The sequence below is a fragment of the Branchiostoma lanceolatum genome, chromosome 16, assembly GCF_035083965.1.
Source record: "Branchiostoma lanceolatum isolate klBraLanc5 chromosome 16, klBraLanc5.hap2, whole genome shotgun sequence".
In the NCBI taxonomy this organism is placed as follows: domain Eukaryota; kingdom Metazoa; phylum Chordata; class Leptocardii; order Amphioxiformes; family Branchiostomatidae; genus Branchiostoma; species Branchiostoma lanceolatum.
Genome location: NC_089737.1, coordinates 16,053,616 through 16,079,893, shown reverse-complemented (window position 1 = coordinate 16,079,893; position 26,278 = coordinate 16,053,616). Strand labels below are relative to the sequence as shown.

The following is a 26,278-nucleotide window of genomic DNA, read 5'->3' as shown; positions in this document are numbered from 1 at the left end:
AAACAGTAGAAACATCCCCTAGGGGCACGGTAAAGTACAAAGAACAGCCCCATCGCACCGCAGCCTTATGGATGATGAACGGCCATCATGAAAAGTTCTTTTGATCATGGCTTCAGAAAAATGTAAGACATGCTGACGAAGACATGTACAAGACCACTTCAGTACTGAGAAAGGAACCCGTTAACGTTACATTTGTATATTTGCCATGAACAGAGAAAAAGTACAGATCTTAGACAACACAGCTGAGAAACACTTATGACGCAAGAACCTTGAACTCACACCACAAGCTCACCGAACACTACGAGGAGACAGCCACGTACACAACAACCTTGGCCTCGTGACAGGCAAACCCGGAAGTGAAGTCAGGCAGTACCCATTCTAATAGCAGGTATGTCAATATTATTATTAATATTAAGATAGTTACCATCTTTCTTGTGTCGTAAATGATTTAATATTGATTATGGAATAATTATAATGTACGTATTATCTTTTACGTTTGTGGAAATTTTCACAACATTCTAACAGTTTTGGAGGATATTCACATTTCCTTCACCCCGCATTTATAGTGGTATAATCTTAAGGGTGAAAGGTTATCAAGATATACCACTTTAACAACTGAGGGGCGATTGTACCTATTCTTAGTTTAATATTATATTTTTCTTCAAACCTAACTAAAACCTAAGATCTATCATCAGGATTTATAAATGCATATTTTACGCTCGTGCTATTATTTATTGAACCTTTACTGAAATCGTATTAAAAAAAAAACCTCCCTCACATAGTATTCTCGCCTAACTATACATTTCCACTTGGATGCAAACAAGTTCTATCATCGTTTTCTGAGAACTGCGTATCTCGTCAGCCTGTGCGGCAGAGAAGTAATACAGGTAAGAATTTAACCTGTAAGAACCAAATATATGCAGTTAAAACAATATAGCGTGAGAAATGTGGATTGACAACGCCAAAATGACAAAAATGTACCCATTGTAATTTGTAGCCAAGGACAGTACTAGTTTATGCAATTGTGTATACGCATGTTGTTATATAACCCGATTACGTCTGTATACGCAGTTTTTTTAAAAATATTTCATTTTCTGTTTGTCTAGTCTGCGAATGGTATTTCCAAGGAGGTTGAAATAACCTCCTTGGTTTTAATCGTATCAGATTCAGAAGATTTAATTCTTTATCTTATTCTAAAGAAAATGTATTTTGCCCTGGCTTTGTAGTATTGCACAAAAAGGTTTTTACCTCAATGAAAAATGGACTCAGGAGGCTATAGTACTTGTTTTGCAAGATTTTACGCAGACCACTGAGCATTCGCTGAAGCATTACTGTAGATGTTGAAATATTAGCGATGCAATATTGTTCACAGTGTTCACAGTGACCTCTATAGATCTTCACAGTTCACTGCAAACTTGAAAACCATTGGCTGAAAGGAGCTACTCTAATCTACTTTTAACTAAGTACAATATTCTTCCCAGTGAGTTGAGTTGTTCTCTACCATTCACAGACAGGTAGGCCTTGAATAAATGAATGAATGAATGAATGATGAATGAATGAAAGAACTCTCCCCAGTCTCTGAATGAATGAATGCATGAATGAATGCATGAATGAATGAAAGAAAGAACTCTCCCCAGTCTCTGAATGAATGAATGAATGAATGAATGAATGAATGAATGAACTCTCCCCAGTCTATGAATGAATGAATGAATGAATGAAAGAACGAACGAATTCTCCCCAGTCCCTGTTTCTGCCCCTGTGTGTCTGTCCAGTATTGTTCAGTCAATGTCCAGTGTAGTTCTCACTTAGGTGAGTTGTTCCCTACCAATGCACAGAAAGGGGGGGTTGCGGATTCGATGGGGTGGTCTACAGGGGTGGGCTAGTGGGGTGGGCTACCTCAGCATCTACCCTTTCTGGACCTCAAGGCTGTGCATGGGGGTTTAGCATTGAATGGAATTTCCTTGAGGAAAAGATGGGTCACTCTGTGGGAGGGCCGGAAAGAATGCTTTATTTTGCTGAAGGATCATATTGCTTTGGGGATGCTACAGTGGGGGGTGGAGGTGGGCAATGAGCATACTGCATACATTTACATCCTGCAGGAGTTTGTTATCCCCAGTTTTAGATTTTTAAACATGGAGGACTATGTTCTCTGTTCCTTTATATACTGCTCAGTCAGGCCAACAGGACAGTAGCATTGTGGCTACAAAAAAGAAATGAGCAACAAAAGCAACACTTTACATTGTACAAACACACACACTTATAAAACATTCCAACCCACGCTCATGCACACTGACACACATAACCACAAATACATTGTACATTGTATGCAAGCACATGCATTCAGGTACATTCTAGTCTGAATGTGAGACATAAGTTTTGAATTTTGTCAAACAAAGGCTTTCTCATTCCCTAGCTGTCCTATGCAACTTCCAGTTTATTTCCCCTTGTACCTCTTCCCTAAAATCCTAATTGTATACTGAGTACTTAGAAGTTTGTTTATGATAAATGGCTTTTCTACCAGTCTTGGTGCACCTACATGTATCCCCCCCCACCTGCCATATGATCAGCTGTTACCTTCCCTCTAGCCCACCCACAGCTTGACCCAGATCCTCTTCAAGGAAATTCCGTAAGAGGCCAAACCCCCATGCACAGCCTTGAGGTCCAGAAAGGGTAGATGCTGAGGTAGCCCACCCCACTAGCCCACCCCTGTAGACCACCCCATCAAATCCGCAAACCCCAGAAAGGCCTTGCCTGAACTCCCTGTTTCTGAACCTGTGTGTCTCAGGTTTGAGCACCTGATAATGATGGTCCCCTCATGGCTTAGTATATATAGAAACAAGCTAAAATTCCCTTCTGTAATCACCACGGCTTAGTACCAATGCACTGAGGCAGGCCTTGCCTGAACTCTCCCTGTTTCTGCACCTGTGTCTTTGTCCAGTGTTGAGCACCATGGTCCCCTCCTGGCTTAGTATATATAGAAACAAGCTAAAATTCCCTTCTGTAATCAACACGGCTTGGTACCAATGCACTGAGGCAGGCCTTGCCTGAACTCCCCCTGTTTCTGCACTTGTGTGTTTTCCCAGTGTTGAGCACCATGGTCCCCTCCTGGCTTAGTATATATAGAAACAAGCTAAAATTCCCTTCTGTAATCAACACGGCTTAGTACCAATGCACTGAGGCAGGCCTTGCCTGAACTCTCCCTGTTTCTGCACTTGTGTGTTTTCCCAGTGTTGAGCACCATGGTCCCCTCCTGGCTTAGTATATATAGAAACAAGCTAAAATTCCCTTCTGTAATCAACACGGCTTAGTACCAATGCACTGAGGCAGGCCTTGCCTGAACTCTCCCTGTTTCTGCACTTGTGTGTTTTCCCAGTGTTGAGCACCATGGCCCCCTCCTGGCTTAGTATATATAGAAACAAGCTAAAATTCCCTTCTGTAATCAACACGGCTTAGTACCAATGCACTGAGGCAGGCCTTGCCTGAACTCCCCCTGTTTCTGCACCTGTGTCTTTGTCCAGTGTTGAGCACCATGGTCCCCTCCTGGCTTAGTATATATAATAACAAGCTAGAATTCCCTTCTGTAATCACCATGGCTTAGTACCAATGCACTGAGGCAGGCCTTGCCTGAACTCTCCCTGTTTCTGCACCTGTGTCTTTGTCCAGTGTTGAGCACCATGGCCCCCTCCTGGCTTAGTATATATAATAACAAGCTAGAATTCCCTTCTGTAATCACCATGGCTTAGTACCAATGCACTGAGGCAGGCCTTGCCTGAACTCTCCCTGTTTCTGCACTTGTGTGTTTGTCCAGTGTTGAGCACCATGGCCCCCTCCTGGCTTAGTATATATAGAAACAAGCTAAAATTCCCTTCTGTAATCACCACGGCTTAGTACCAATGCACTGAGGCAGGCCTTGCCTGAACTCTCCCTGTTTCTGCACTTGTGTGTTTGTCCAGTGTTGAGCACCATGGCCCCCTCCTGGCTTAGTATATATAGAAACAAGCTAAAATTCCCTTCTGTAATCACCACGGCTTAGTACCAATGCACTGAGGCAGGCCTTGCCTGAACTCTCCCTGTTTCTGCACTTGTGTGTTTGTCCAGTGTTGAGCACCATGGCCCCCTCCTGGCTTAGTATATATAGAAACAAGCTAAAATTCCCTTCTGTAATCACCACGGCTTAGTACCAATGCACTGAGGCAGGTCTTGCCTGAACTCCCCCTGTTTCTGCACTTGTGTGTTTTCCCAGTGTTGAGCACCATGGCCCCCTCCTGGCTTAGTATATATAGTAACAAGCTAGAATTCCCTTCTGTAATCACCACGGCTTAGTACCAATGCACTGAGGCAGGCCTTGCCTGAACTCCCCCTGTTTCTGCACTTGTGTGTTTGTCCAGTGTTGCGCACCATGGCTCCCTCCTGGCTCCCCCCCATCCTCGGCACGCTTCACCCCCTCATCGGCGTCGCCGGCAGCTCACTGGTCCAGGGGAAGGACTCCATGAAATGGTACGACACGCAGGTCAAGAAGCCGTGGTGGACGCCCCCAAACTACCTGTTCCCACCCGTCTGGACTGGCCTGTACGCTAGCATGGGGTAAGCCATGTTAAGATTACTTTATACATTTTCTCTCTCTCCCTTTAATAGTTGCGAAGACTCGTAGCTGACTGCTGCCCAACACTGTGTCACGGACCCCCACAGCAGTATAGATAATTAATTACTGGATACGACTTGTACCGCCACTACAACTACTTCACCATGGCCCCAACCTGGCTGCCAAAGGTCATAGGAACGTTCCATCCCATCGTGGGGGGGTTCGGAGGCTCCTTCGCGGGAAAGGAAAATATGGTGTGGTACGACACGGAGGTAAAGAAGCCTTGGTGGACGCCTCCGAAGTACGTCTTCGGTCCGGTATGGGCGAGTCTGTACGCAAGCATGGGGTAAGCCTTTTTTGTGTGTGTTTTTTTTCGGGGAAGGAGAATATGAAGTTACGTGCAATACGTAACTATGTCTTTGGCCCAGTATGGGCAGGCTTGTATGCCAGCATGGGGTAACGCCTTGTTTGTTTGTTTGTTTGATTTACTCGGCTGGTAAGTTACGGCATAATGCAACAGTATGGTTCAAGTGCCACTTATAATTACCGACCAGTCTATTAAACTGGTCTGGACCTTTTAGCCTAATGTGGTAAATGCCTTGGTTCGTGACCTGTCGGGCCCGGGTTTGATTCCCGGGAGCTAGGAGACTGTGCTACTCGCCTGCATGCAGGTGCATTTCAGTGATACCAAACAGCTACCTTAGCAGGCTGAAGGTTAAACAGGGCTGGAAATAGTGGGTGCATGTGCACCTGTGTGCACCCAAAATTAGAGCTGTGCACCTAATTTTTGACAGTGGGTGCACCAGTGCACCTAGATATTTTTGTAAGCTATAGGATAAGGATACTATTGTACAGTAAGTATACAGAATATTCTTGAAAAAGTATCAGAAAAAATAATAAAACCTTTTGTTGTACTTGATGTATCACAATGTTCAGATTGAAGTTCTTAAGAGCGTTAAACTTTGTAATTATGTTTTGCTGACATTCAACTTTATTCTATGTTGTGCACCCAAATTTCTTTCTGTGCACCTAATTTTTTGGGTTGGGTGCACCAGTGCACCTATTTCCAAAACTGAATTTCGAGCCCTGTTAAAGAAACACTGAGTCTTCCATACAGCCGGTGCCATTAGCTAGTATGCCAACAGTAATTTTACTGAATGTACATGCACATGTACCTAGAAATTTTAATGAATTTTAGAGTGCAATTCTATTAGAATACTATTAGTTAGTGATTTTAACAAATAGAGTGCATTTCTATTAGTATACTTAGCAACCTTATGTATTGGAGAAGTATATTCCCATGAGATTGCATTCTATATAGGAAAATTACTTAGTACAACATTATTATAGTTATACTTACCAGTAAACACTCGTGTGCGATCACCCGCTTTGCTTCCACCGACCTTTCACCTCTTAATCCGCTGATTGTGTTTACCTGGGGTAGCTGAACTCTCAGGGACATGATAAGCCTGGACTTTACCATGGTAGAGAAGGGGTGTGGGTTTAATCTGTTGATACTTATGATACTACAATAACATTCCCTTGGAACTCTTTGTTGTTGTTTCGTAGATAACAGTATGGAGTTATTAGAAGTATCAAGTTGTGAATGGATAGGTTTTTAAGAAATACGATTTTCTTGAGTGAAGAAATTGGAAAATAAATTTTCCTGTCAGTCATTTGGACCCGGTCGGGTCATGTAGGGTCGCGACCTTGATCAGGAAGGTCACATGACCCTTACACAACCACCTGTTGTTTGTTGCTTCTTTACGTCCTGCGTGTGAGGACCTACGGTCAGCTTCTTAAGATTGTGACTGTTTCTTAAGATATTTGAAGGTATGTCTACGTGCATTTGTTGTCTCCTCCAGGTGTATGACTGTAATTCACTTGTGCAGACAGGTAGTTTGTTGTTTTTCAGTCACTCATTGAATAAGATTGCAGCTGAGACTCAGTGAGAGGGCTTTAGTTTCGCAGGATTAAGCCCTCTTCATGTTTGGCCATTATTTGCCACCTTCTGAGTTCTTAACACCTAAATAGTTCTCTTCCCATGACATCTTTGGCCTGTTGCACAACTGTTACACAACTTGTACAGCTTTATCATGTAAGACCCATGGAGCACACCCCTCATGTGGAGTGGAACAGCCCAATGACCTGAGGTCAAACTGGCCCCACAGTGGTTGTAAGTAGCAGCTCTGTTTCCAGGTTAGAATACTTAGATTTACCAGTGAGTGACCTTCACTTCCTGACTACCTTTGGACAGGTGAGAGACAGGTGAGCTTCTAGGTGCCACAGGTAGAAGATAAAACTTGATAACTCTGAATTAGGAGCTAGCTGGTTAGTTGTATCAACAAAGATGACCTACATTACATACAGGCTCCTACATAAGCATACACTGATACAGCATGTATAATGTATTTCGGTTATGTAAACAAACTGTGTTGTGGATTTTAAAATCATTGTAATACTACCCTATTTTCTCGATTAGAGTATGCACCCTAATTAAAGTACGCTTCGGACAAAGTTCCAGGCAAATTCGCGACTTTGAAACGTAAAATGAGAAAACCTGAATAAAGTACGCACCCCTTCTCCGGGCCGATGTCACAGTCTTATTTTGGAGCAAGAAGGCATCTATATATATTTTCCAAAAGTATTGTATGATTAGAAGCAGTTTAATTTACCTTGACTCTTGATTAGCGTATACCTATAATTAGTTTTGCTGTGATCAATTCTGGAAACTTCTATGACAAGTTGATTTTAATCCTCAATTTAAATCTGTAACAGAATGATGCATTCTCTTGAATGGTTCTTTTCTAGTTGATAACTTGATTGAAATTGTATTCTTTCTGTTTGTAACTTATCATTTCAAGAAACTTGGAGAAAATGATCACATTAAAAACGTGGGCACTAAGCATTTAGAAGTTAGATAGACAGGATTTTTAGGGCTTCAATGAGAAAAAGAATTCAAGGAACCACCAAAAGTGGCCAGCTGGTTTTAATGCAGAAATTGTCATTTGTGCAAGACTTAAGCGTGCTTTGAGTTTATTTTGATGTCCTCCTGTTTCTGTTCCCGCAGTCTCAGCTCCCCCCTCCGTCAGAATGGTATCTCCCAGCTGGGCCCCGCCCATCCTTGCGTCCCTCCTGCCTCACCTGGGGGGGTTCGGGGGCGCGGTCATCACCTCCAAGAACGTTCGCACCTGGTACGACACCGAAATCAAGAAACCGTGGTTCCGACCCCCCAACTGGCTCTTTGGACCGGTCTGGACAGCTCTGTACACTGCTATGGGGTAAGCTGGGAGAAAAAGTCACGGGAATGAAAGATGTTCACTGGAAGAAATCAATTCCTGGAAATCGAATCTGTATTTAATCCGAGGCTGGGACAGTACTGTACACCGCTAAGGGGTAAGATGGGAGAAAAAAGTCACTGGAATGAAAAATAACATGATTGACAAATCAATTAACAAATTGAAATCAAATGGTTCAAATCAAATCTGTATTAAAAACAAGGTTGGGTTCGGGGGTGCGGATATCACATCAAAGAACGTTCGCAAAGAAACCGTGGTTCCGACCACCAAACTCCTGGCTCTTTGGACCCGTATGGACAGCGCTGTACACTGCTATGGGGTAAGCTGGGAGAAAAAGTGGCAGTAAATCAAAAATAACAACAAATCAGCAAATCTAAATCAACTGTTTCAAATCTAATCTGTATCAAAATCAAGGTTGGGTTTGGGGGCACCTGGTACAACACCAAGATTAAGAAACCCTGGTTCCGACCCCCCAACTGGCTCTTTGGACCGGTCTGGACAGCTCTGTACACTGCTATGGGGTAAGCTGGCAGAAAAAGTCATGGGAATGAAAAATGTTCACTGGAAGAAATCAATTCTTGGAAATAAAATTTGTATTTAATTCGAGGCTGGGACAGTACTGTACACCGCCAAGGGGTAAGATGGGAGAGAAAAGTCACGGGAAATGAAAAATAACAATGATTGACAAATCAACAAATTGAAATCAAATGGTTCAAATCAAATCTGTATTGAAAACAAGGTTGGGTTCGGGGGCGCAGTTATAACCTCAAAGAACGTTCGCACCTGGTAGGACATTGAGCTAAAGAAACCGTGGTTCTGACCCCCCAACTGGTTGTTTGGACCGGTCTGGACAGCGCTGTACACAGCTATGGGGTAAGCTGGCAGAAAAAGTCACGGGAATGAAAAATGTTCACTGGAACAAATCAATTCTATGAAATCAAATCCGTATTTAATTCGAGGCTGGGACAGTACTGTACACCGCTTAGGGGTAAGATGGGAGAAAAAAGTCACTGGAATGAAAAATAACATGATTGACAAATCAATTAACAAATTGAAATCAAATGGTTCAAATCAAATCTGTATCAAAAACAAGGTTGGGTTCGGGGGCGCGGTTATCACCTCAAAGAACGTTCGCACCTGGTACGACACCGAGCTAAAGAAACCCTGGTTCCGACCCCCCAACTGGTTGTTTGGACCGGTCTGGACGGCGCTGTACACAGCTATGGGGTAAGCTGGGAGAAAAAGTGGCAGCAAATGAAAAAAAAAGAATGGATCAACAAATTCAAATCAAATTTTTCCAATGAAACCTGACATTGAAATCAACTGCTACGGGAAGGTTGGAGAGAAAAAGGCAATGAAAATGACTTAATAATAAGAACAACAAATCAAACAATTGCTGATTTGGGGACTTTTGATTAGCTCCTTTAATTCATTGTAACTCAATTAAATCTTTATTGAAACAACTTGTAGACATTGTATTGTTTTGTTTGGTATTTGGTAGGCGTTTCAACCAATCCACTTAATATCCATTATACACCGAAAATTTTACAAATGATCTGTGAACAACTATGTGCAGATACATGTATTATCTACCAGTTATGTAGTATCAAACAGAGTATGTATCTCTCTTTTCTCCTTTTGAGTACTTAGGTCAGATGCTGCCCCCTTTCTTTCCTCAGCAGTATTGCAGCCAATCAACCAGCAAAGTCACTAGTAATGTTACTGTAACAGTCATTCTGTAGGCTATTTAAAGCTGTGTTGATACAGAACCCTCCCTGTGAGTTGAATATAAACTTAATTTGTAGTGTTTTGCGTAATTTACCTTCCTTGATTTTAGCATAATGCGTACTAGTTTTTTTGTCTTAATTCAGACCCTCCTTATATAGTCTTGTGACCTTGAAGGCTTCTGTCCACCATCTCATGATCACTCTGTCTGGTCCACAGACGTGTCTCCCTCTCTGTCTCACGGTGAACATTGCTCAGTTTTTGAAGGCTTGCAGGTTGTATATGGGAAGGAAACAGGTGTCATCGAGAGAGTTTGGCAGTCTGCTGTTGATGCAGAAGGATTTCGAGACTGGTAGTTAAGCAGCGTAATGATGTGAGCTAGAGGAAAACCATTATCTTGGTTTGTGCCATTCCACAAGCTTTTCTTCAGCTATAGAAACCACCACAATGGTTTGTGAGTAATGAGGGTGCAGCGGGTGCGCTCTTAACGTCTAACATAGATATATATAGCGTCTTGCCTGAATAAACACAATAGACAAGTCTTCAAAGGAACGGGGAAGGATCAGGCATGTCTGTCTTACTCTTAGGTCAGGGAGTTGTTCACCCCATGAACCCATCTGAAGAAATTGATACTCGAGAAACAAAAATAAAATTTCAAAAGCATACTCTCGATACAGTTTGTTTTCAATGTTTGTAGTCAATATTTGTAACCATATGCCTGTACTGCTTTCAAAGAATGAAAAATAGAATATGTTAAAACAGGAAAAAAGACATCGGTTCAGGGTATTTTCCCCTCCCTCCTTGCCTTGTGTGCACGTTGAGGATTTTAGATTTGTGCCTCTTCTTAGGCTCAGCATAATGGACAATAATCATCATGTGCTGAAACCACAAAGCTGCTTCTCTAGTCTGGACTCTATCTATTAGACAAAACAACATTTCATACATGAGTTCATGTCTCGTCTTGGGCTCCTCTACCCACCCCTTAGTCTGGTATTAGTGGTACATCCCATCTCTTAAGTCTTGTGGGATATTCTGCCCAGCCCTAAAGCTGATCCTTAGTGGAACGTTTCATCCTGCTATTCCTGCACTTTAGTTAAGTAGGAGTGCATCCCATCTCTAGTCTCATGTCTAAACTCCCCTCTTTATGATTAGTGGTACATTCCATTTTTCTATTCCTGCAATTTAGTAATAGTAGTACATTCTGTCTTGCTATTCCTGTCTTGTGGGTTTCTACCCACCCCTAAGTGTGGTCCTCAGTGGAACATCCCATTTTGCTATTCCTCACTGGCCTTTACTCATTTTTCCCTCATCATCATCATCAGTCAACGTGCTTTTGCGACGACGGGGTTATACCGCCCTTTACGGGGTGATAATGTTACTCTTTCATTGGCTGTCATACAAGACGGGGATGTGTCAACTCACCCCTAAGTCAGGTCCTTAGTGGTACAGCCCGTCTTGCTATCCCTGTCTTGGCCTGACGATTATAGCCAACTGAGTCCCTCCATTTTGTGATAAATTCTACCCAGCCCTAAGTCTGGTCTTTAGTGGTGCGTCCCATCTAGCTATTCCTGCATTTTTGTTGTACATTTCGAGAATGGTTGCCAACTGGGTTCCTCCGTTCGCGGCGACCCTCGTGCCGAACGTCGGCGGGTTCATCGCGCACAAGCAGACCCAGAAGGCGCTCTGCTGGTACGTGGGTCTGCGGAAACCCACGTGGTGTGCACCCAACTGGCTGTTTGCACCCATGTGGGGAACCATGTACGTGGGCATGGGGTGGGTAACTGCTCTTACATGTGTACTAGTAGTAGTACTACTATATGTTGCATGGGTGCTGTGAGATTTGTATTATGGTAACAAACATACATACTGCTAGTATTGTAATATTTCGGTGAAAGGGCATATTCTTAATACCTAAGGTTTCATTCTGGCATGGTGTGGGTAGCTCACTACTGTGTGTTACACCAATGCTTGTTGCTTTTGTGCTGTGACATTTGCACAAAACTTAAGGTACGTATAACGTGTCTGATCAGTTGGAAACTGATATACATATACGTGCCGCTAGTTTGCACATAATCCAGTGAAACAGCATCTTCTAATTACCCACTGTTCTTGTTTGCTGCCGCTGGTTGCGTGCGTGAGGTTGACATTTGCATTAACATTTGTGCTCAGTTGGAAAATGATACTATTAATCCTTCATTTCAGGCCCGAACAGGCCCATATCAAAAACACACATGACAGCATAGAATGTATACAAACAGTAGCCCGACTAAAACGCTCTCCTTCTAGCCCGCCTGATAGTCATGTCGTGGGGGAGGGGGTCGTTAACCTCAGACAGCGAGGGACTGTGTAAACACAGGCTAATGCAAACAGCATTTCAGGAAACACCATTAGGAACATGGCATCTATGTACACAGGTGGCTTCAGAGGGTTTTAAAGTAGGAATTGCTGTAGAATGAATCTGACCTAAGCACAGACCATTACGGGATTATATTACAGATGCAGCCAGTTTAACCATAATCTGAGTCTTCAGAAAATCTATCCAGTTGCTTGATCAACTGCCTTATTTGTGTACTACTATACTACATGTAATTATGTAGTATTCTTGCCTATATAGGGTTCATAATTAACAGCTTTGCCGTAATGCTTTATTGACTAAATTTTTTTTGCAAGGAGAAATTATGTCAAAATGTTGAATGTACATCATTTTGGTTGCCATCACTTCTCTATGTGCTGTGCCGGACGTGTGCCATTTCTGCAAAGGTTAATCTACAGCTTAGGCCACCCCAAATTATTTCCTTGTTTTAAATTTGGCAAGGAAATGTCATGTTAATGAATTTAATGAAGATGGTGTCTTGCATATAATAAAGCCTTGTAAGTTGGACTAATGTATATAGAAACGCTTGCTTGTACTTGTTGAGGTCTCCCAATGGGGAATGTACAAAACCAACAAAAAAGGTGATTTTTGTTGTTCTTTACCATGCTTGACATTATTTGACCATGTAATCTTAAAATGTCATGAATACCAAAATGATGGTGTCATGTTACAAATTGACGAATGGTTTGCTTTGACTTGATGACATCTGATATATGATACTCAGTGCAAAGGTAAAGAAAAATGATAGGTTGGTGTAGATTTGATACATTTTGTACCATTTGTTCCCTCGCTCAAAATAGCAACTTTTCGAATCAACATATATGATGGGAAATAAACTGTTCTCTCAAAATGTTTTTGATATACATTGCCATGGGGTAGGTAGCTTGGCAAATGTTTTACTTTAAAATATCCAAGAACCATGCAAGTGTATATAGATTGGTGCTGCCTTAATTAAGCTTTTCCTGGGTTTTTCTTACCAGTAGCAGTTATCCAATAAGCCCTTAAGTGAGTGTGTTATGCTGGGAAAACAGGCATGAACCTGTATCAAGTAACCCCTTATGGACCCTCAGAATCATCTCTGTCGGTAATGTACCCTCAGAACCCTGAAAAGGTCATGTCTTCCCACAACCTTCACTTTTGTGTAGTGTAATCTAGCCAAATGGCCACTTTACATGTTGTGTGGGTGTATGTGTAGGTGTAAGGAACTTTGTGGATTCTGTATTCATTTCCAAATAAGGAGTTTACATGACTGTGGCCTGTGTGTATCTCTAGCTACCTTGGGTAAATGACCCGTCCCCAGGGATTAAACGTCCGGCCGGATAGTAGGACTAGTAGGAGCACTTTTTGGTCAGGGACCTCTCCACAGCAAATTCATGACACAGAATATGTGTTTTCAATGTGTTACTACAAACTATACTACTAAACTGTTTCACCTGCAAACTTAAAACCCTGCGGCCTTTCTCTTCTTATTATTTTCTTCTCTTTTGTGCACAGTAAAAATTGACATCTTCACATTTTGTGTAGACGTGATGGCTGAGCCGCTAGACTAGCGGAAGTAACAAAATAAACTGGCCTTGCATTCTTGTGGCCATGGCCTACATTTCGAACAGACTGATCAAAAACAGGAAACAGAAAATCACAAACACGACACCAGTAATGTAGTTCAGACTGTCTGTAATTTTTGATGGGGAAAATTAATGTCTGGCCATGGGTGTTTCATCTGCCATTATGGCTGGCAACTTGCAGTTTCCGGTTTATGGACTCGGGTTAAAGGAAGCAACAGTTGGAATTATGGAACACACCACAGATTGAAGCTGGTGTGTTATGCCAAAGGGCAGTCATATATATATATATATATATATATATAAATGGTTTTTATTGTCAACAAAACTCTCGCAGCCAGAGGCTGAATTGCGGTTTGTTTTACATAGGACACCGCCACAATTAAAACAAGTCTTATTCTCAGTTACATGATTAAAAATTGCTTGGTCACGTACTTCTATATACGAATATACACTTTAGGTTTTTAAAATATACAACATTATCGTACAATCTTATATTAAATACGTCTTACTTATAATGACGGGCTATATAGATACAGATACAGATTTATGTAAGAATAGGGATGACTTCACGCAAAGATGTGGGAAGAAATGTAGAGAAAAGGCCAGTATACAGGAGTGGAAATTCCGGCCAACAGTTGAAATGCTTCTGTCCTTAGTGCTGAAATATTGATTGCAGTAGATTTAGCCGAATCAATTGGAAAAATTGTTTCTAGACCAGGGTTAAGGTGAAATGCTTAACGAAGCAACATCAAGAAATGTACATATATCTTATTTCAGTATCTTATATATCTTATTTCAAAATCTTATATAAATATTATTTCAATGTCTTATATATTTTATTTCAATGTCTTATTTACCTTATTGGATCTACTGGACTCTTAATATGTTCCTCTGTACCAATGAGACGGGGTGAATATCTGAAGGTTACATCCAATTTTATTTGAAATAAACATACCCACACCAAGACCAAAAGAATCACACAGATTATCCATTATACACGTATTTGCTCGATATCCCATACTTTGAGAGACCTTTTATCTGTGTATGGCACATCATTGCTTGGCAACAACTTATTGCATTATTTTGGCCAGTAGCAGCAGAATAAAGAGTCCTTATAACCCATTCAAGGCACCTGATTTCTATCTAAGGAACATGGCTGGACCATGGATTTTTATAGCATGGTGATGATTCTAAGCAAACATGCGGGAAGCCAGGTATATATGTGGAAACTATGATGCTTTCTGTCCTTAGTGCTGAAAAGTCAATTACTGTTATTTCAGCCCGACAAATTTTATGGTTTGTTTCCACAAGAGGTTAAAGGTAAAATCCTATTTCAATGTCATACTTACCTTTAATATGCTTTCTGTCCTTAGTCCTGAAAAGTCAGTTGATGCTGTTAACAAGGATTTCTTACTGAGAGCTGGACCTTCCTTTCACCCTCTTATAGAGACGTTAATGATCCTCCCCTCTGTATAAGTGTGCCGTCCCTTCAAGGTAACACAGTTAGCAGACAGAACAGAACAGATCAGACAAACATGGTTCTACCTGTACAGCCTGTCTGCACGTGGGAGGTCTGTCAAAGCCCGTACAATAATTAGTGTTTAACGAGGATTTCTTCTTGAGCACTGAATCTCAATGGTTGCGTCAACGAGGCAGTGTTGTGTAGCGGTCGGCGTTTCGATGCTGCTACCGTGCGTTGGAGGGGTGATCGCGCGAGTCGTGATTCGGAGGTGGGGAGGCACGTGGTACGCGACACTCGTCCACCCAAAGTGGGAACCGGCGTCGACCGTCTTTCGCTCCGTCAGTAGGATTCTTTTTCTGAGCAGTGGGTGAGAAAATCGTTTTTTGTGTCGCTGATACAAGTTTTACCAGTTCAGTTCGTTTCATCCTCTGTGAGGCGACACAAATGTTCTATTTACCTGAGAATGCACGTTATAACCAGAATACTTATAATCAGAAGTTGTACGCAGAGGGCAGCAGCAATTTGTAAGTGCTTTGTGTCGCTAAAAAAAAAAAAAACAGGTACGGAGTTTTACCAGAATACATATTTTTAGCGGAATATACGAAAAAAATAAAAACAGGTACAGAGTTTTACCAGAATACATATTTTTAGCAGGATATATAAGAAATATATAAGAAATTGTAGGTAGTAAGTTTTAGGCAAATGACCGCAGCTATCTCTACCTATATATGTTAAGGCCTCAGATTGTTATAAAAACATGTTCTAGGTTTGTGTTTGAATGGAAGACCTACCCTTGTGATTCTTAAAGTCCTTCTCTAATTGAATTTGTTCTTTCAGTAGAATTCCCATTTTTTGTGGGTGAAGGTTGCGTCTTCTGTTGATAATATGAATGACTCACACAGCGATAAAACATGTTCTAGATTTGTATTTGGGCGGAAGTCCTACCCAGATAGTTCTTAATTTAAAGTCTTTGTTTGATTTCTTCCTTCGGTATAATTTTCCTCCTTTGTAGTTGGTGAAATTGTGTTATTAATTATAATGTAAAGGCCTCATAGGATCAAACACTGCCGGCTTCCAGTGTCAGAAAGGAAAGCAGGAAACTGGAAGCTTTTCAGATTCGACTTCCTGTCCCTGTAATGTGATTCGTATATCGTGACTCTTTTTTGCCACACCAATTCAATTTGTTGGTTCTCGAAATTGGCAGTTCTTTTTTTTTTTAAATCCCCCCCCCCACAATTTTTTTAAAAATCCACAATACCTCCTATTCAGGAAATTTTCACTCACAACATAACTTATTTCAACAATTTTCCAGTATAGCAAAATGCCCTAAATGCCTTCATTCAGTTTTGTCTGCCATTGTTGCAAAAAATTTATCTTCAACATTCATGTTATTTCATGAATGACAGAAGTACTTTAAAAAAAACGAGACTTTTAATAATTTTCAACCAGCAGGTGCATCTACTGTACTATACCAGAATGAGTTGGTTGTCTGCCATAAAGTGTTGTTTTTTCTCAAGATTTCTCTCCTCTACTGTGGGTGAGAACAGCCTTTTTTGTCTCACTAGAAATTAGAGCTTGAATGTATAGAATTCATTGATGAAGGTAGCTGAAGGTTTGATTGACACCCCCAGGTGCAATTATAGGGTCGTTATTTCTCAGGTTTCCTCTCCCCCACCGCCACCTGTTGACAAGCCAAGGATTTCCTTTCTCTATGCGGCGGATATAAGAGCTTATTCACATTTCCATGGCTTGTGGCTAAGAATTTAGGAAGTACAGTGTATAATAAAATATTACTATTATAAAAGGGTAAAATGATTATCCCTTTTTCTTTAGATGTTTGTTTTGTTTGAAGTCCGTCCCATACCGTTTCCACATGTAATTATTATCATATCCTGAGCAAAATCTTCCCTTAAGGTAGGATGGTGATTTTTATATATTGAAGGCTTGTCCACAGAGAGAAAACTACTAGTAGTAGTAGGATAAGCAAGGTGACAGCTGTTTGATTGGACTTGTGTTTTGAGTCCCACCTCTACAGTTTTCCCCTGTTGTTATTGGCACCCATCATCACATATAGGAGAGCCAGGCACTACATTGTACCTGTGGGGTATATGATATGAAACTGTGATTACAGTCAAACCTGTACATTCTCTAGTGATGACCCTCCCTGCATAAGAACCACCTGGCCATTGATAATTACAGTCAAACCTGTACAAGGGGCCACCTCTAGATCTACAAAAGGGCCACTTGACTAATGTGTCCTCTTTTTTAGGGATCCCTTTTTTCCCATTGACACAAGTATTAAGACTCCTGTCCATTTCGCGCTACCTGTCAACATACACACTCACTCACTCTCTGTTTGACTGCCTGTTTTTCCCCGTGAGGCGGGGGTTCAAAGACTTGCTTGCACCAGTATGTGACCAAATTTTATCAGTCCCGAGTGGTTTTCTTGGGCAGGTTTGACTGTACTTTCAGCCATGCAAATGTGTTTTCTGTGCTTTAGAGTGGCTTTAGAGCACTGCCATGGTGATTTCATAGTAATTTTATCTGTCAAAGTGGCCATCCCCTGAGTCAGGTCCAGTATCCATACAGCAGGGTCAGGTATTTTGGACCTGTACCTAATTGATTGTACCCGGTACTGTATCGGTACAGTGTACCGGTACACAGGTCTATGTGTGACAGAACATGATAGCATGACATGAATGCTTTGTGCAATTTGTGGTTCACTGGCAGGTTTAGCCCCAGGAAAAAACAGCCCAATTTGGGGACAACGCCCTCTGGGTTGGTATTTTCCAGGAAATCGGTTGGATATTCATATTTTTATATCCATGTCTTTTGGTTGCAAAGGCAGGAGGAGCAATACGGCTGTTGCTAGAACTAGATTTGTCTTGCTGGAAGACCTACACATAGACTGTTAACTCTCCACCTGCCTAAATATGCTGGCTGGAATAAAGTAAAATTTAGCCAAAGAGGAAAAATAATTTTGATTACCATATATAGGCATTTTTAAGCTTTCGTGGCAGTGTCTAGGGCAGGGTATTGGAAGGCGAAGCCCATCCCTCTTCTTCCACCACCTTTTAAATTTTACCTCCCCAACCGAAGTCAGGTACCCATTTTTACACCTGGGTGGAGTGAGGAAAGTTGTGTTAAAGTGCTTTTCCCAAGGGCACAATGTCTTGCAAACATTGCCTTCACCTTTTGCTCTTCGTGTCCACTAGCCTGGCCACCCGGCTATTCGACACCACTGGTGAAACTATAAAAGCCAAAACTGGGAGTTTGATTACAGGGAAAACATATCCTTAATGCGAAAACCAAACATGACATTTCCATTTCTCGTTGTGACATTTGTAAATCGCTTACAGCAATGACAGAAATCAGGTCAATGATCGCTCGCTCTCGAGTTTGCAAGCCTGGCTACTCGGGTAGTGAACGCCACCGTAAAATATTGAACTAGGAATTTGTTACAGGGAAAATGTTTCCTTCACGCAAACACCAAACAGGACATTTACATTTCTCATTGTGACATTTGTAATTCACTTACAGCAGTGCAAGGAATCTAGTCAATGACCTCTCTCTCTCGAGTTTGCAAGCCTGGCTACTCGGCTATTCAAAATCACTGGTGAAGCCTTAACTGGGAATTCGATTACAGAGAAAATGTTTCCTTAATGCGAACACCAAACACGATGTTTACATTTCCTGTGGTGACATTTGTAATTCACTTGCAGCAATGCAAGTTATCGAAACCGTGACCTCTCGACCTCGAGTCCGCTAACCTAGCTACTTGGCTATTCAAAATCACTGGTGAAGCCTTAACTGGGAATTCGATTACAGAGAAAATGTTTCCTTAATGCGAACACCAAACATGACATTTACATTTCTCGTCATGAGATTTGTGATTCACTTACAGCTGAAAGGTCAGCACCTGAGACCAAGGTGGGCCTGAGCAAGGGAACTACTCGGTTTGGGTTCCTCAATAAGTCAAATTTCTTTTGTCTCAGAAATCATAGATAAAATCACTCTACATAAAAGATATAGTCAGGTGCAGATTTCCTAACAGCCCAATTTTTTACGGTTTTCTCACCAGGGCTGTCTCCTGGACCCGTTCCTCCATTCCGGGATGGAAATTTGCTTGTCGGGACGGACACAAATTTCAACCTATCCATTACAAAAGTCCATTGATGATTAAGATCATATTATGAAGTTGTTGAAAATGTATTTTTGTAAGCTTAAAATGACAGATTTATAAACATTGCAAAAAATTTATCAACATTGTCCCCAATGAAAGTCAGGTACCCATTTTTACACCTGAGTGGAGTGGGGAAAGTGTTAAGTGCCTTTTCCAAGGGTACAACTTAACGTCTAGCCATGAATGCCAGGAATTCAACCCGTGACCGTACGTCCAGTCAACCCTACTTGGACCTCACCGGTGTTCATCCCCCCATGGTTGTTAGTGGTTCTCCCCTTCTCAGACTTAAGTGCCCTCATCTTGTATCACATGAAAGTCAAGATGAGTTTATTTCTGGCCGTGTTGCTAGGCAACGACAGGATAATCCATGACGTGTGTGAAAGGGTGAACAACCTTCGTTTGCTTTTCAGTCAGGCAACAACAAGGTATTTCCTGGGTTCTTTGGCACTCTACGGAACTATTTTATCATTATTAACTTTGCCAAGAGAAGAAAAGGGAGTTTGTCTTTTTGGTAGCATTTGTACTAGTATGTGTGTGGGATGGTGGGGGAACTGTTCATGGTGCCCCAACGACCCCAAAAGAGGTCAAGGGATAGGTGAAGTGAGGTATGTATGTGTGTACTATGTATGTTTTTATGTACTATGTACTCGTATGTATGTAGTTTAGCAGCATTATAAACTAAAAAAGCTATAGAGTGTCATAAAATTTTGTATGTGGTTAGGTCATGGTCCTATTGAAGAGATGATTGGATTTGGGGCTCTCTGCTTGTACTGCAGCAGGTTCTGGTTTTGATATACCATGGTCTGGACAAGCTACGGTCACAATTTTTGGCTGATTGATAGCTCTTGTGCTTGGGAAGAATTGACATATGTTTGGGCCCTCTTTTAAAAAAGTTTCCTGAATATATAACTGCTTATCCATTTTGACTTGCAGGTATGAGTAGTACCTAGTTCTGGGAGTTGTGAATTTGCCATTTTTTAAAATCCTGTTTCTCAACCTCCTGTTCATTTTACCCACATGTATGCTTCATACCTGGTTTGGATAACCTTGACAGAGCTCCCTGATAGCCTGTTCTGTTATGATGTCTCACAGCCGGTAGTACACTGGACTTTCTTTTCTTGTAACTTTTCCTGAATAACCACCTGTCCATTTGTGCTTGCAGGTATGCGTCTTACCTGGTTTTGGAGTCATGTACTACCAGGTGGTTTTAACAAACACACAGTCACTTTTATTTTATTCAAATTGCAACGGCAATACAAGACCACCCAGGCAGCGTGGCTGATTTTGGGTCACTTGACTGTGCCGGTTGCTGAGACTCACCTACAAACACTAAGCGCAATTCAATGGTTTTTATCATGATTACCCTGATTGACAAATTGTCTATTTGTACCCACAGATATGCGTCTTACCTGGTGTGGGAGTCGTGTGACGGGTTCAACGACCGTTCCCTCGTGCCGCTGGGTCTGTATGGAACCCAGCTGGCGCTGAACTGGGCATGGACTCCCATCTTCTTCGGCTGGCACAAGCTCGGACTGGTGAGGGCTGTTTGTTTGTTTGTTTATTGTTTGTGTGATGTCATGGACTCCAATCTTCTTCGGCTGGCACAAGCTCGGACTGGTGAGAATTGTTTGTCTATTTGTTTGTTTGATGGCATGGACTTCCATCTTCTTTGAGTGACACCAACTTGGACTGGTGAGGGCTGTTTGTTGTTTGTTTGTTTGTTTGTTTGTTGTTTGTGTGATGTCATGGACTCCAATCTTCTTCGACTGGCACAAGCTCGGACTGGTGAGAATTGTTTGTCTATTTGTTTGTTTGTTTGTTTGTTTGTTGTTTGTGTGATGGCATGGACTCCAATCTTCTTCGGATGGCACAAGCTCGGACTGGTGAGGGCTGTTTGTTGTTTGTTTGTTTGTTTGTTGTTTGTGTGATGTCATGGACTCCAATCTTCTTCGGCTGGCACAAGCTCGGACTGGTGAGGGTTGTTTGTTGTTTGTTTGTTTGTTTGTTTATTGTTTGTGTGATGGCATGGACCCCTATCTTCTTCGGCTGGCACAAGCTCGGACTGGTGAGGGCTGTTTGTTGTTTGTTTGTTTGTTTGTTGTTTGTGTGATGTCATGGACTCCAATCTTCTTCGGCTGGCACAAGCTCGGACTGGTGAGGGTTGTTTGTTGTTTGTTTGTTTGTTTGTTTATTGTTTGTGTGATGGCATGGACCCCCATCTTCTTCGGCTGGCACAAGCTCGGACTGGTGAGGGTTGTTTGTTGTTTGTTTGTTTGTTTGTTTATTGTTTGTGTGATGGCATGGACCCCCATCTTCTTCGGCAGGCACAAGCTAGGACTGGTGAGGGCTGTTTGTTGTTTGTTTGTTTGTTTGTTGTTTGTGTGATGGAATGGGCTCCCATCTTCTTCGGCTGGCACAAGCTCGGACTGGTGAGGGTTGTTTGTTGTTTGTTTGTTTATTTATTGTTTGTGTGATGGAATGGGCTCCCATCTTCTTCGGCTGGCACAAGCTCGGACTGGTGAGGGTTGTTTGTTGTTTGTTTGTTTATTTATTGTTTGTGTGATGGCATGGACTCCAATCTTCTTCGGCAGGCACAAGCTCGGACTGGTGAGGGTTGTTTGTTGTTTGTTTGTTTGTTTATTTATTGTTTGTGTGATGGAATGGGCTCCCATCTTCTTCGGCTGGCACAAGCTCGGACTGGTGAGGGTTGTTTGTTGTTTGTTTGTTTATTTATTGTTTGTGTGATGGCATGGACTCCAATCTTCTTTGGCTGGCACAAGCTCGGACTGGTGAGGGCTGTTTGTTTGTTTGTTTGTTTATTGTTTGTGTGATGGCATGGACTCCCATCTTCTTCGGCTGGCACAAGCTCGGACTGGTGAGGGCTGTTTGTTTGTTTGTTTATTGTCCAGGGTTGCTTAAGCATTTGCACGAATTTTAAGAAATCTATACACATTTAGTGGAAATGCACAAGACACTTTGAAATGTATGGATCTTAATAAAAACATTTGGAAAACACCACATTTTTACTTGGTCCCCGTGGTGCGATATTTTGAATGTAAAGCATGGAATGGGCGTATGTTGTCAAAAGGTTTACATTTTTTAATAAATCAGTATCAGTGTCGGTCGATTGATTTATTGATGGACAAATTGATTGACATACTTTTTTTTTATTCATGTATTTATTGTTGATTGATCAGCAAATGCATGGTTCATTGATTAATCAATTGATTGGTTGGTTGGTTGACTGACAAACTGATTGATAGAAATATTGATTGGTTAACTGGTTTATTGACTGGTTAATTGATTGCTTGATACATTGATTGGTGTATTGATTGATATATTGATTGGTTGGTTGATGGACTGATTGATTGATTGACTGATTGATATATTGATTGAATGATTGATATATTGATTGATATATTGATTTATTCACTGCGTTCCCCCAGGCCACAATCGAGATCGGCGCCACCTGGCTGGCCATCGTGGGCTGCATCGTGACCTTTCACCCCGTGAGCAAGACGGCGAGCTACCTGATGCTGCCGTACCTTGGGTGGGTGTCCTTCGCCTCCTGCCTGACCTTCTGGATCTGGCGAAACAACCCCAGCAAGAAGGTCGACTAGAACCGCCTGGAACCGCCTGGAACCAGTTTAAAACCGCCTGGAACCAGTTTAATACCACCTGGAACCATCTGGGAACTGCCTGGAAATGTCCAAGCATAATGACTAGCATAATGATTAAAAGATATGTGAAAGGGGAAGTACTATAATTTCAATTTTTTAATCTTTCAACCCAAAATCTATGTTTGCTGTAACAGTAGGTGGCTTATTGTTTTCCACCGGTCCTGCTACAATTTGTAACAGTTTGAAGCCCAAATCTACGTCCACAAGCTTGACTTCAGTAGGCCAGTAGGCATGTACATGTATGAGCTCAGTATGGCTGCCGTACCTGGGGTGGGTCTCCTTCACCTTGTGCCTCACCTGGCGAAACAACCCCAGCAAGAAGGTCAACTAGAACCACAAGGAACCACCCAGGCTGACCTTAGATATTATAGGAGCAGTAAAAAAGTATCAGTTTTTTGGCCTTTCAACCCAAAATCATGTTTACTGTTAGTAGTAGATTGATGGAGGTTAGACATCCAGGTAGGATATATTACTCAATATTATTTCAAGCTGAAACAGGCCAGCAAAGAAGCACAGATCTAAGAACAGGTTGGGCTTGAAATTGCTCCAGACTGTGGTTAGACTGGTTGAAAGCAAAGAATCACCTACATGTAGTACAGTAAACATGATTTTGGGTCGGAAGGTCCAAAAACTGGAATTGATTAACTGCTCTTTTGATGCGGCATCTTCCTCTAATGATTTGGTCATAGAGTTGGTCCAGTCATTTTTCTAGAGGATTGAAGCCTGATGTTAACCCTCAGTCTGCTAAGGTAGCAATTGGTACCAAAGTTGTGTTGGTTATGGGGTTAGGCAGCAGGGAGAAGGTTAAACTGCCAACAGTAAAGCTGGTGAGAGAATGTCTGCACCATGTGTCTTGCAAAATGGAAGATATTATAACATTGCTATTTTTAGGTGTAGAAAGTAATTCAAGGGGCCAATTAATGTTAGAGGTAGGAACTGAACTGACGATTGCACTGTTAATCATCAAATTACGCTTTGATATTTTATACATGTAACTTGATTTCAGTCCCTTGTTTTCACGCTTTTGTAGTTTGCAGGCTCATCTATATTTGTCAAATTTATTAGCATCACCAATGAAGTCATTTTCATAGTTATAATCAGTTCAACATGTTGTAAGTCCACTTTGATGTGTTAGAACAAGTCCCTTGGCCACCAACAGTGGAGTTTTCTGCTATTATAGTTTGCTCCTATCTGTGCAATGGTGTAGCATCATGTGTTATAGTTACCATTCCAAGCATAAGTTGTCTGTAGCTATTAAGTACATGTGAAACACAAACCAATGCTTTAGTTGTTAAGTGCTTGAAAGACTTGTAGATACTTTACCTGTCATCATTCTGCAGAGTACCCTTAGACTGCCACATTAAAAAAGACGATGTTAGGCCACACCATTTCAATTTCTTGATTAACGGAATTTTCAAAGAAATGCTAGATTGGAAAATCAACAGGAAAACAGAATCTCAGAGAAAAGTTTGTACTTTGGTGCACACAGTTTCAGGGAGTGAACAGGGCCAGGTGCAAGTTTTCACCCCAGCCTTCTGTTTTCATGATTTTTTTGCTAAAATTAAAAAAAAAATCTGTTTACCAAGAAATTAGATTGGTGTGACCTTATCAAATGCCTTTTAAGAGATATCTTGAACATATCTGAAATGGGCATGTTTTGGGGATTACCGTTACTGCATTAGTGAAAAATGATGTAATGTGGTGATCTTATGGTACCCTCTGGAATAATGAGATTATGAAGATACGTACACTACATTTGATTATTACATACTTATCAAGGTAAAAAAAGTAAGCAAAGCCTGAGCATACATTGTTAAGTCATTCCAGTATTCAGTATACAAGGTTTTGGTGCTAACTGGAATTGTGGAGATAGAAGCCAACCAGTTTGTGTTCCCATACGTACATGTATGTAGAATAAAAATAATCACTTAGAGTGCCATTTCCTACAAAATTATGAACATCAAAGGATGCCCTGCGGGAAGTCCAAAATGTCAAGTTGTTATATACATCATGTGCAGTGAAGTGTGTGTTTCTTGGTTCTAATGTCAAGACTTTAAGACGATTAGTCCGAATTTTCATTGTCCTTCTTATTAAATCATACGTAATGTGTGAGAGCTAGAAGTCACTATAACTGTAAAAAAAATTGTGAGAAGTGGTATGGATACACAGAAAGCTTTTGTAATGTTGAGTTTTACCCCAAAGGTTAGTTAATGGTATGTATTATCTTTAAAGAATTTCCTTTCCAATTGGAATCAAAATCATGTTTATGAAAAAATCTACATATCACTTTCTAATTGCTGGTTATGAGTCATGAGCAAGATACGAAACACTGTTGCAGTATTAGTGATACCATAAGAACCTACAAGTCAGATTGCTACGGAAAACGCTCTTGTAGACCCTTATAAAGTCAGAACTTTTCTGATGAAGCCATACAGTACTGTAACAGTACTTTTGTCATACAGTATTTTTCTCGCATTAAAATATGACAGTAACAGTTTGAAAACAGCTGTAACTCATTCAATCGACCTTCTATGACCAGATTAACATTTAACTTGAATTTGAGGAGGACTTGACTTTGGCTTTATTGAGGAGGGGGTTATGATAATAGGGCGGCAAGTGTTGATAGTGAAAGACTTGCGGCTTGTGACTGGTTTCTAGATGCTGCTTAACCTGTAATAATTACATTACACGTAAAACTCACAGACTAAAATCTATGTTTGTATGGTGGCAATAAAGTATATGTTAGTAGAAACATGTGAGCACACGTTTTCATTAGTGAGACTTAGACAGTAGGTAACTGACCGAGTCGCCTGTCACTGGCCGGCGGGGGAAGGTCAGCATCCGTCCGCCGACAAATCTGCAACGTCCCGGTGGTTCTTAAAACTCCCTACTTAAGTTGGTAGGAGAAACTAAAACTCATTTGTACTGTTTTACTTATCATTCTTAAAGTGTTAGGACTTGTTATGTATAAAGACGACCATTTGGTTCATTTATGTCCGTCAAAACGATCCCTTTGTGCCATCGGAAATTCTTGCGGGAGACACTGGCACTTCTCCCGAGGAGAATTCGCACCCAACACGGTAACGGTTTAGGTTTGTAGTCGATCATGAGTGTCAATACATGCCGAACCATTGCACATAATATGTGCGCAATAGCATGTACGTGTCGAAAGTTACTAATAAGCGTATTCAACAGCGTCGTCAGTTTTTCTGGCTCTAGTGTGAAAAGTCGTCTGACTTGTGCCTTGCCCAGCATGGCTCAAAAGAGAGACGGAGCGGCTGATTGAAGTACTGCAACCAGAGGTCTTCGCGAACTCATCTCTCTGCTCAGTTACAGTGCCCAAAATTGACGTTTACAATCGTACAAACCATGAATACACTGCATTAAGCCCCCTTTTACTAGTTTTAG

The 26,278-nt window shown here is 41.4% G+C and overlaps 1 protein-coding gene across 3 annotated transcripts; it reads left to right on the top strand.

The window, feature by feature from the left end:
- Positions 1-772: 772 nt before the first annotated feature.
- On the top strand, positions 773-23,338 carry LOC136421601 (translocator protein-like). 3 transcript variants are annotated; one of them, XM_066409039.1, is made up of 4 exons: positions 773-887; positions 4,389-4,584; positions 20,587-20,725; positions 22,637-23,338. In XM_066409039.1, the coding sequence occupies exons 2-4, from the start codon at positions 4,400-4,402 to the stop codon at positions 22,808-22,810; spliced, it is 498 nt and encodes a 165-aa protein (XP_066265136.1). In that variant the 5' UTR covers positions 773-887; positions 4,389-4,399; the 3' UTR covers positions 22,811-23,338. The 3 variants fall into 3 exon arrangements, with proteins under 3 accessions (XP_066265136.1, XP_066265137.1, XP_066265135.1); XM_066409040.1 differs by lacking the exons at positions 773-887; positions 4,389-4,584 and adding an exon at positions 4,635-4,928; XM_066409038.1 differs by lacking the exons at positions 773-887; positions 4,389-4,584 and adding an exon at positions 8,894-9,108.
- The last annotated feature ends 2,940 nt before the right edge of the window (positions 23,339-26,278 follow it).

Bases quoted from the DNA above. Each gene is read 5' to 3' on its own strand.
- LOC136421601 (XM_066409038.1), top strand. From the start codon at position 8,897: ATGAAAAATAACATGATTGACAAATCAATTAACAAATTGAAATCAAAT. The intron at 9,109-20,586 runs GTAAGCTGGGAG...TTGTACCCACAG, and splicing joins GCGCTGTACACAGCTATGGG to ATATGCGTCTTACCTGGTGT. The intron at 20,726-22,636 runs GTGAGGGCTGTT...GCGTTCCCCCAG, and splicing joins GCTGGCACAAGCTCGGACTG to GCCACAATCGAGATCGGCGC.